Source organism: Papio anubis, chromosome 14, assembly GCF_008728515.1.
Source record: "Papio anubis isolate 15944 chromosome 14, Panubis1.0, whole genome shotgun sequence".
NCBI lineage: Eukaryota > Metazoa > Chordata > Mammalia > Primates > Cercopithecidae > Papio > Papio anubis.
The window spans coordinates 68755901-68768000 of NC_044989.1; the positions used below are offsets into that span (position 1 = coordinate 68755901).

General features: G+C 41.2%; 1 protein-coding gene across 1 annotated transcript in view; it reads left to right on the forward strand.

Annotated features, from left to right (window-relative positions):
- The window catches only part of PLEK (pleckstrin), a 34449-nt gene extending 26494 nt beyond the window's left edge, over positions 1-7955 (forward strand). The window contains exons 7-9 of the mRNA XM_003908751.4: positions 3649-3732; positions 4589-4658; positions 6191-7955. Coding sequence (XP_003908800.1) covers positions 3649-3732; positions 4589-4658; positions 6191-6327 — 291 coding nt within the window. The 3' untranslated portion in view covers positions 6328-7955. The remainder of the gene's footprint in view (positions 1-3648; positions 3733-4588; positions 4659-6190) is intronic.
- Positions 7956-12100: the final 4145 nt, after the last annotated feature.

A 12100-nucleotide genomic window follows, 5' to 3' on the forward strand; every position in this document is an offset into this window, starting at 1 on the left:
ATGTGGCTATTAAGCAAGAACAGTAACTTGGGAGGGAATTTCCTTATTTTGTTGGTTTCTTCCATCATTCTATATTGTTATCAGCTATTTCTTGAATTAGTTGATTGGACAAGCCCTAATCTAGAATGGGGCTCTTGGAAAGCCAAGGAAGAAGGTTAATAAAGAGTAGATAAAGTTGAACTGGAGCCATGTCTCAGTGAAGCAGCCCAGTAGGAGACCTGGGATGGTCAAAACTTGTGTGTGGGTAATGGTGGCTCGAGGTATTTTGAAGACAATAGGGACAAGGATCGAACTTACGTGTTTTCCTTTGCCTTCCTTTGCCTGGCCTTTGATAGGTACAATTTCGCCTTAGCTAGCTTAGTTGGTGCACATTTGAATATCCCAGGGAACTGTTAAAACTGCATGCCAGGCCAATTAAATCAGAGCCTCTGGATTTTTACAGCTCCCAGTTGATTCTGATGTGCAGCCAAGGCTGAGAACCACTGAGCCAGCCTTTTTCTTAAAAGCGAATTTATTCTATTATCAGTGTACAAGTTAAATAGTCTTTCTTAGAAGCTTCCTTTTTATGTGAAGAAAACAGAAATCTATGTGCATGCAGGAATTTTGTTCTTTTCCAATATTCTTTCCTCTGAATTTTATTTTTTTTTCAGGGAATGGGGAGCAAAAACCTTTTCAATTTGAATTGACACTTCCCCTTGATGTTTCTAATCTCTTAGCTCAGTGGTTAGTAACCATGGTTTACATCAAAATCACCCAAGGGAATTCTCAGAATTTTAAAACTTTGTTTTAAAATCCAAAAGTAAGCCTCCCTGGTGTTTGCTGCTGGGAGTTAGCCAGGATTAACCTTATAGAAGCCTTGTTATAATGAAAAAGGACACCTGTGCTCCACACCTCACAGATGGGAAGTAGCTGTGGCCAACTGGAGGCCATCACCCCGCCCCATTATTTCCACTTTTCTCACCCCAGGGTAAATAATCTTACTTGGCAACAAGCTTGAGGACGAATGATCTTAGATTACATTCAATATAATCCCTTTTTATGTAATTGCTTCTGCTATAACAATGAATAAAGTATCTGCTTGTTTAATTCTCAACCACATTTAGATTCCTTGAGGGAGAGGAACAATGTGTTATATATGCTTCTCTTGTATCTGCCGCAGAGTTCAGCATCCTGCTTGATTTATCATAGGCAATGAACACTTGGGGAGCTAGTTAAGTCAAATATAAGTAGATGACTTTGACAGTTCAGTGGCAACTCTTGGAAACCCGAGGCATACAAGCATTTCTTAATATTCCTTAGAAAATACTCATTAAGTGAAAGATGACCAGAAATGTACCACTAACATCCAGCTCTTTAGTGTGTCACATTGTGATGTCAGTGAGGGCTTAAAGGGAATATGGTGGTTGGGCAACATTGGCTGATTTCACATCCTCTTGTTGCCTTCCTCTTCCATTGACTCTTAATAAGTTGGTGATTGTCCAGCAATTGCACAATACAGCACGATATGTGTGTCTGTCAGTGAAGAGGAAACGGTATGGGGTGGCAACTTTTGTGTCGTTATTCTGAAGGGCAACATTACTTAAGGCAAAGAGCAGCAATGTATACTTTTGGAAGTCTATGCTTTGCAAAAGCCATTTTGGACATGATATAGCAGGTAGGAATATTTTCTGTCCTTGCATATGACTCTGCAGGGGTTCCAGCTCCATCCTTCAGGAAGTAGAAAGTTCTTTGGAAATGAGTTCCTTCACCAAATGTTTCGCTAAAAAACTTAGGCCTATTTCTGAAAGCTTCCTTGAAGCGCCTCTGGATTTATAAAGGAGGCACTGTTTGCCAAAACCACACACGTTTTACTGCTTTCAGCACAAGTACAATGAAAAATGTTGGAAAATTTGTATACATGCTTGCCAATATGGGTGGTTTAAAAATTACAAATAAGGCCGGTCGCAGTGGCTCACGCCTGTAATCCCAACACTTTGGGAGGCTGAGGCGGGCGGATCACGAGGTCAGGAGATCGAGATCATCCTGGCTAACACGGTGAAACCCCGTCTCTGCTAAAAATACAAAAAATTAGCCGGGCGTGGTGGCGGGCGCCTGTAGTCCCAGCTACTCAGGAGGCTGAGACAGGAGAATGGCGTGAACCCGGGAGGCGGAGCTTGTAGTGAGCCGAGATCACGCCACTGCACTCCAGCCTGGGCGATGAGCAAGACTCCATCTCAAAAAAAAAAAAAAAAATTACAAATAATATTCCTTGTATTGGCAAGATAGAAACCATGTATCTTCTAATATAATATTATTTTTGGCTTCTGGAGTTAAGTTATTTGAATTTTCTGTGGGAAATCATAGAGTCAGGTTTACCATGACAGTTTAAAATCTGCTGTACACTAATGGAAATAACTTGGTAACTCATGGCAAGTACAAACAGATATGAAGCAGCTGCTGTATGCCAGGCACTGTGGCCCTGGGGAGCAAAGATAAGCAAGACACAAATTCCGCCCTTAAAACTCAGTCTAGACAATGTCAGTGTTTAATTCTATTGGGAAAGGACAAGTCGTCACCTTCTTTCTTCTTCTTTCTTCCTTCCTCTTTCCTTCCTCCTACCTTCCTCCCCCTTTTCTCCTCCTCCTCCTCCTTCTTCTTTCTCCTCCTTCTCCTCTTCCTCCTCTTCTTCTTCCTTCTTTGTCATGTCTGTTATAGGAACATGCATTTCCACTCCTACTGCAACTACCTAAGATTTAGTTCCTAATAATTTTACGGCTGGATCGTTGTGATCCTTCCCTAATGAATTCTTTCTTACTTATTATCTTTTTTCCTGGCTTTCCTTTAATTTAGCCAGCTGGTCCATCCTGTGCTTTGTCACCGTATTAATCTTCTTAAATATAATTGTCATTCTTTCACTTCCTACTCAAAAGCCATCAACAACAAACCCTGCATTTTATTTCCACTGAATCCCTGTCCACTTTTCCCACCTTGCCTCTGTTGCTCTTCACAAACCCTACATTCTAGCCAGACTGGTCTAATTCAGCAATACCTGAGTATGTCTTTTGCATTCGCCCCTCTGCTCTTGTGTTGTCAATTGTCCTCCTACCCACCTTTTCTTGCCCATCTAAATCCTGCATCCCACATGGATAAGTGCAGATCTTTATGAGGCTTTCTTTGATATCCAAAACTCACAATCACACATTTCTTACTTAATGCCTTTGGAATCCATTATCTATACCAATTATTTGATTTGGGCATTCGCTACTTTATATTTCAACATAAGTCATAAACTCTTTAAAGGTTTTTTAAATCTTAAAAATTTTTTAAATCTTAAAAAATCATAAACTCATCTTAAGCCTCTTTATTCTCCCTACATTACCTAACGTAGTACATTGTACTCAATACTGCCTTATATCATACTAAAGCTGGAAGACAATACTTAGAAATAATTCAATCCACCTCTTTGATCTAATAACATCCAAATTATTAATTGGCTGTAGCACTATCTCCCTGACAAAGACCTAGGCTGGGGTATTGTTATCCTGGAGTTAGTATTTCATTTTCTCTTTCTTTTCTCAATTCAGCAAATAATTATCCTGTAGGTATTGTATGTGCAGAGTGATGCTGGGAATTCACCATCCTTTCTTTTGATGTTGATCCTGGATACAGGGGCATAGGAGGAAAAACTGGAAAGTGAGGAAGTTCATCCTGAGAGAAGACCCTGCCTACCTGCACTACTACGACCCTGCTGGGGTAAGATCCTGTGGTTCCTACATCCATTCAAGTAAATAAATCCACTTCATTTATAATCGGGGCTTCCTATTCCCCCTCTACTCTGTTGATATCCCCTTTTTCTCTTTACTGGCCCACTTTTTTTTTCTCCCATTCTCCTCTACCTTTTTCTATCTACTTTCAATGCAAAGATCTGAGATCTTGGGCCTCTGAGGTCAGTATAAGCTTAGGGATGGAACAAAATATCACTATATTGTAATTTATTTGGTCAACTCAACATATTGTTTCCCCAGTCTGATATTTTCAGGGGAATTAAATCAGTCCATGGTTTAATATGCATAAAGGTGATAATTCCTCATCCAGATCAACTTGGAAGAGGGTATGAAATCCAGCAATTTGGGCTGTTGATTGTTGAAGAGGGCTTTTTCCACCGTGAAATGAACCACTTTGAAAGCATGAAGACAACTCTGGGTAGGGTGCTCAGCCTCTGCTTGTAGCACTGGGCTATTTGACTTCCCCTTGATGGTTATATTGCTGCATCAGGTGCATGGGACCAAAGAGCTCTGGAAACATGTAGCTCTTTTTTGGTGGGATACAGTGACCTGAGCGTCTCCACCTCTCCTGTCACTTTTCTCTAGATTGAAGTCCAGATTGACTTGCATTTTCTCATCCAGCCTCCTGGGCCCACGGAAGCAGGGTGTGGAGGATCTGGGAGGACCCTAGATTTGGAAGCAGTTTTCTTTAATCTCCTTCTGCTCTTACTTATTTTGGGGACCCTGATGTATACCAGAGTGAGTCTGGCTTTTTCACCAAGAGGATGAGGTCTCTCTGTATGCTGTATTTTGGAAACATAACAAACAACTCCTTTCTTCTTTAGGCAGAAGATCCCCTGGGAGCAATTCACTTGAGAGGCTGTGTGGTGACTTCAGTGGAGAGCAACTCGAATGGTAAGGTGAATTTCTGTGTGAGAGAGGTGTGTCTGCTCAGACTCCCCTCCCACACCTGGACATCCTGGGCCAACATTAATCAATCAATTAATTAATCAGGATAAGCAGGAATGGACCAGGCGCGGTGGCTCACACCTGTAATCCTAGCACTTTGGGAGGCCGAGGAGGGCAGATAACTTGTAGTCAGGAGTTCAAGACCAGCCTGGCTAACCTGGTGAAACCCCGTCTCTACTAAAAATACAAAAATTAGCTGGGTGTGGTGGCACATGCCTGTGAATCGTTTGAACTTGGTAGGTTGCAGTGAGCTGAGATTGTGCTACTGCAATCCAGCCTGGGTGACAGAGCAGTACTCTGTCCCCCTCCCCCACTGCCAAAAAAAAAAAAAAAAGAAAAAAAAAATAGCAGGAATGAATTTCCTGTCTGAAAACCTTGGAGAAACCAAGAGTTACTTTTTGTCTCCAAACTGCTGTCCAGGCTGTCCAGGCCTTGGGCAATTGGATGGCTTTGTGGATGCCTCAAGCAAGTCCATAAGCAATGCTGGGAAAACTCCATCACTTCACAATGGCTTAGAAGAAGAGCAATGAAGGGGTTGTACTAGAGGACCCCAGACCACAAGGCTATGATTTGGTGCATGGAATAACCACGTGGGTGTAGTTTGACTTCTCAGGTGCTGAGGACAAATGGTATATCTGGGGAGATGTGGTTTTGACATCCCATACCCTGGTTTTGTCCTGACATTTTGGTTTGTAGTATGATAAAGGCTGACAGGAAAACATCATAATTGCAAATGCCTAGAGTTTAACTGTGCCTGAATTTGCCCACCTCCACTCCCACCACCTAGAATTATACTTTGGTTTTGGGGCAGAGAGCATGCTGGTTCTTTATTTGATTTGTGATGTTTTAAGCCTTGTCACAGTATTGACCAGGTTATTGCCTTTTAGTCTTCAGCAGAACTCTGACTTAGTCCTTGATGCAAAACAGTTCAGGTTATACTTGTGGTACTATTGGTAGGTCTGGCTTTGTGTATATATGTAAACGTATATACACACACACACACATATATTATAAATATAAATATATAAATGTATATTATAAATATAAATCTATATTAACAGAAAGACAGTTAGATAGATAGATATCAGGAGCAACCCTTGATTTATATTATAAGCAGAGGGAAGGTACCCATTAGAAACTATTAGAGGTTACTCATTAAACACTGTTGCTATACCAAGGTGAGAAATTTAGTTTGCCTGTAAACTATGAAAGAAAATGTTTCTCCTTAAGTGTTTTACCTGTTTCTTAAAAATACATATACACACACAATCATACTGTGTATCTACTGTATCAATACTATACATATAACTGTGCAATGAATTATTCTATAATCACACCTTGTTTGTATGTTTGAAAGCCACATAGTCAATTTCCTTAGAACACAAAGAAAACAGAGATTTCTTGGCTTGCAGAGAAGGGTGGACCAAGTGGTCTTTCTGATGCCTGTGTGTGCTACCATTCTCCTTCTCTTTCCCCAGGCAGGAAGAGTGAGGAAGAGAACCTTTTTGAGATCATCACAGCAGATGAAGTGCACTATTTCTTGCAAGCGGCCAGCCCCAAAGAGCGCACAGAGTGGATCAAAGCCATCCAGGTGGCCTCCCGAACTGGGAAGTAAAGACACTCCTGCATTCCTCCTCCCCTCCTGTGGGAAGCCCATGGACAAGCTCAGTCCAGGACCTGTCCACTTCTGTGACAAATCAACGGGAAGGAGCCCAGGGGTGGGAAGTTTTCATGTGCAGGGGGGCTGAATGTAACTCACCACGTGGCGCACAAGCTTCCCCTGCATCCTATTGCTCACTGCAGCCCCTCTGCCCCTCTCCATGACCCCCAAGCAGATAGAACAAGCTGCGCAGCCTCAGTAGGCTGCTTGCCCTCTCCAGGCCTCAGGGCCTCTTCTGGAAAATGAGGAAATTCAACTAGGAGATTCCTGAGGTTCCCCCAGCTTAAAAAAAAAAAAAAAAAAAGTCTCCCCTGTGATTCTAACACTCACAGAAGTGAAAGCGTATCTAGTTGATCTGCTGGTGTCCTTCCTTGGCTAAGTCTTGGCCTTCGGTTATCTTCAAATGCACCAGAACCGGAGCCAAGGCTTCCCTCTGAAACTGTTGCTGATCTGTAGTACCAGGAAGAAACCTCTTTTGTTCTCTTCTACTTGCTCTTGGCCTCGAGATCGTGTAACAAAACGAAGGAGAGCTCTCTTCTTTCTTCCTCATCCTACTCAAAAACTTCCCGAGAGCAGTGGTGACTTTGAGGGTTTTGACTTCTGTTACTTTTTGCAGCCTGGAAAGTTGTGTCTTCTGGGAAAGAGACCCGGGGAGGCCAGGAGTAGCTGAGGGTCTTTTCTGTGCCCTGAAGCCGCCCAGAGGAGGCCTATTCCACCCTGGGTTGAGGCTGATCTGAGAGGGTCTCCCTTTGTTCCTTTCTGGAGCATTTCTCTAACGTTTATTACAATTAGGAGGGGGACCCCACATCTGTGAGATTCTGTTTCAGTTGAGGTTTACAGAAAAAAAAAAGTGGTCAGATGGGTTCCCCCCATGGGTGAGAGGCCTGGGCAACTGCCTGGTGAGTGTGTCTCCCGGCAGCTGCAGGAAGTGGAGGGGCTGAACTACCAGCCAGCTCACTGGATGATGGGTTAATTCAACAACTGCACTGAAAGGACTCAGAGCCACGCAGAACCTCTGAGAGGGGCTGTTAGCATTGCGCAGCATCTTCAGTTCTCCAGTTAATGATATTCTGTTTGTGCCTCAGCTTTAAGCACAAGTAGCATCAGCTCCTGCTTCAGTTCTGAGGGCATCGTGGCCCTATGATTAACCAGAGTGATCTAACCTAGACTAAAATTGGGAACTTGTGTGCAATTTTTGACCTGACCACTAACTAGTGTGATTCTTCTCCAAGACTGAGAAAGGCAGCACCCATTGAAGCAGATATGTGTGTGAAAGTATATTTTTCAATTCCAGATTTTTAATTTTAAGGCCCCAGGAAAGAAAGGAGAGTAGAACCTTTTTCCTCATTTTATCAACTCCTCTCTTGCCCTCCCTCAATTCCCCTGTAACATTCCTGAGGCTGTTCCTACTCCTAGATGGTTTTATCAATAGCCTAGAGGTAAAGAACTGTCTTTTTCTCTGATTCTTTAATAAATTGTCTTTATAGAATGTGCACAAGTTTTTCTACACTCAGTGTTAAAGTATTTATTAATGGGAAGTCAACTTAATGTTTTGAAATAAATATATGACTCTGTTTAATGCATTTTTGGTGTGATGACTCTGTTTTCCCTTCTATTGATAACTCTCCCCTCTGGCCAGGCATGGTGGCTCATGCCTGTAATCCCAACATTTGAGAGGCCGAGGCGGGTGGATCACTTGAGATCAGGAGTTCGAGATCAGCCTGGCCAACATGGTGAAACCCCATCTCTACTAAAAAAACCAAACAAACAAATGACTCTCCTTTCTTACAACTCAGTTTTATTTACTAAGGGTAACACTATCTTTTATTTTTCATCATCACAATAGCTTTATGATTCTTTTTTATTATTATACTTTAAGTTCTGGGGTACATGTGCACAACATGCAGGTTTGTTACATAGGTATACATGTGCCTTGTTGATTTGCTGCACCCATCAACTCATCATTTACATTAGGTATTTCTCCTAATGCTATCCCTCCCCCAGTTCTCCACCCCCAAACAGACCCCAGTGTGTGATGTTCCCCTCCCTATGTCCATGTGTTCTCATTGTTCAGTTCCCACTTATGAGTGAGAACATGTGGTGTTTGTTTTTCTCTTTTTGTATTAGTTTGCTGAGAATGATGGTTTGCAACTTCATCCATGTCCCTGCAAAGGACATGAACTCATCCTTTTTTATGACTACATGGTATTCCGTGGTGTATATGTGCCACATTTTCTTTATCCAGTCTATCATTGATGGGCATTTGGGTTGGTTCCAAGACTTTGCTATGGTGAACAGTGCTGCCATAAACATACATTATCATGTGTCTTTATAGTAGAATTATTTATAATCTTTGGCTATATACCCAGTAATAAGATTGCTGTGTCAAATGGCATTTCAAGTTCTAGATCCGTGAGGAGTCGCCACAGTCTTCCACAATGGTTGAACTAATTTACACTCCCACCAACAGTGTAAAAGTGTTCCTATTTCTCCACATCCTCTCCAGCCTCTGTTGTTTCCTGACTTTTTAATGATCAACCTTCTAACTGGGGTAAGATGGTATCACATTGTGGTTTTGATTTGCTTTTCTCTAATGACCAGTGATGATGAGGATTTTTTCGTAAGTTTGTTGACTGCATAAATGTCTTCTTTTGAGAAGTGTCTCTTCATATCCTTTGCCCATTTTGTGATGAGATTGTTGGTTTTTTTCTTGTATATTTAAGTTCTTTGTAGATTTTGGATATTAGCCCTTTGTCAGATCCATAGATTGCAAAAATTTTCTCCCAATCTGTAGGTTGCCTGTTCACTCTGATGTTAGTTTCTTTTGCTGTGCAGAAGCTCCTTAGTTTAATTAGATCCCATTTGTCTGTTTTGACTTTTGTTGCCATTGCTTTTCATGTTTTAGTCATGAAGTCTTAGCCCATGCTTATGTCCTGAATGGTATTGCCTAGGTTTTCTTCTAGGGATTTTATGGTTTTATGTCTTGCATTTAAGCCTTTAATCCATCTTGAGTTAATTTTTGTATAAGGTGTAAGGAAGGGATCCAGTTTCAGCTTTCTGCATATGGCTAGTCAGTTTTCCCAGCACCATTTATAAAATAGGGAATCCTTTTCCCATTGCTTGTTTTTGTCAGGTTTGTCAAAGAGCAGATGGTTGTAGATGTGTGGCGTTATTTCTGAGGCCTCTGTTCTGTTCCATTGGTCTATATATCTGCTTTAGTAACAGTACCATGCTGTTTTGGTTACTGTAGCCTCGTAGTGTAGTTTGAAGTCAGGTAGCATGATGCCTCCAGCTTTGTTCTTTTTGCTTAGGATTGTCTTGGCTATGCAGGCCATTTTCTGGTTCCATATGAAATTTAAAGTAGTTATCCATCAAGCTGCTGTTGACTTTCTTCACATAATTAGAAAAACCTACTTTAAATTTCAATGAAACCAAAAAAGACTGTATAGCCAAGACAATCCTAAGCAAAAAGAACAAAGCTGGAGGCATCAGGCTGCCTGACTTCAAGCTATACTACAAGGCTACAGTAATGAAAACAGCATGGTACTGGCACTAAAGCAGATATACAGACCAATGGAACAGAACATAGGCCTCAAAAATAACACCACACATCTACAACCATCTGATCTTTGACAAACTTGATTAAAATAGTGAATGGGGGAAAGGACTCCCTATTTAATAAGTGGTGTTGGGAAAACTGACTAACCATATGCAGAAAGCTGAAACTGGATCCCTTCTTACACCTTATACAAAAATTAACTCAAAATGGATTAAAGGCTTAAATGTAAGACATAAAACCATAAAAACCCTAGAAGAAAGCCTAGGCAATATCATTTAGGACACAGGCATGGGCAAAGACTTCAAGACTAAAACATGAAAAGCAATGGCAACAAAAGCCAAAATACATAAATGGGATCTAGTTAAACTAAAGAACTTCTACACAGCAAAAGAAACTATCATCAGAGTGAACAGGAAACCTACAGAATGGGAGAAAATTTCTGCAATCTATCCATCGTGACACAGGGCTAATATCCAGAATCTACAAAGAAACAAATTTGGAATAAAAAACCAACAACTTTATCAAAAGTGGGTGAAAGATATGAAAAGACACTTCTCAAAAGAAGACATTTATGTGGCCAACAAACCTATGAAAAAAGGCTCATCCTCACTGGTCATTAGAAAAATGCAAACCAAAACCACAATGTGATACCATCTCACCCCAGTTAGAATGTTGATCACTAAAAAGTCAGGAAACAACAGAGGCTGGAGAGGATGTGGAGAAAGAGGAATGCTTTTACACTGTTGGTGGGAGTGTAAATTAGTTCAACCTTTGTGGAAGACAGTGTGGCGATTCCTCAACGATCTAGAACTAGAAATGCCATTTGACACAGCAATCTTATTACTGTGTATATACCCAAAGGATTATAAATAATTAGACACATGCTAATGTATGTTTATAAAGACACATGATAATGTATGTTTATGGCAGCACTGTTCACCATAGCAAAGACTTGGAACCAACCCAAATCCCCGTCAATGATAGACTGGATAAAGAAAATGTAGCACATATGCATCATGGAATACTATGCAACCTTTAAAAAAGGATGAGTTCATGTCCTTTGCAGGGACATAGATGAAGCTGGAAACCATCATTCTCAGCAAACACAGGAACAGAAAACCGAACACCACATGTTCTCACTCATAAATGGAAGTTGAACAACGAGAACACATGGACACAGGGAGGTGAACATTACACACCAGAGCCTGTTGAGGAGTTGGGGGCTAGGGAGGGCACAGCATTAGGAGAAATACCTAAGGTAGATGACGGGTTGTTGGGTGTAGCAAACCACCGCGGCACTTGTATCACTTGTATACCTATGTAACAAACCTGCACATTCTGCACATGTATCCCAGAACTTCAAGTATAAGAAAAAAACAGAAAATACATTACTGATTTAAGGAGAGATACTAAGCTTCTCTTGTAGATACACACAGAAATATACACACATACAGTGGCTAAAATTCTACCCACAGAGAATGGTTTCCAAAAGCAGAGAGAGGAACTTCCTTGGGTTAAAATAGCAACAGTGAGCCAGGCGAGGTGGTATACGCTTGTCAGCTTACTTGAGAGACTGAGATAGGAGGATCCCTTGAGACCAGAAGTTCAAGGCTATTGTACGCAATCATCACGCCTATGAATAGTCAGTGCACTCCAGCCTGTGGACCACAGTGAGACCCCATCTCTAAAAAACAAGCAGACAAACAAAACCCCAGTCTCTTCATGTTTGTTTGTATCAAGCTAAACAGAGCGTCATCATCATTTCTTTTGGATGTTGTGTGAAGCCTGATATAGACAGTCCTCATCAGCCTTAGGGTAAAAAGAAAATCACTAAAGTAATTACTTAATATTTTGGATTTCATTGTGTGTTCTGCTTTAAATAAGGAATTTCGGAACTGCGAGGTGTATTGGGAGATGTCACAGAGGAAAGGGTAGAAGAAAGAGAAAGAAAATTATGAGGAAGTTAATTTAGCTTCTTTAAAAAAATAAACTTAGTGTGAAATTATAGCCCTCGGTGGTTTTGGCTCAGTTTCAGGGTAAACGGAAGGTAAAATTTAGCTGTCACTGAGGGAGAAAAAAGAGGATGGGAGGAGAAGTTTTCTAACACCACATTTGCTATTTAATTTGAGCTGTAGTAAGTTTCAAGGGGAAAATGCACAGGGCCATTAA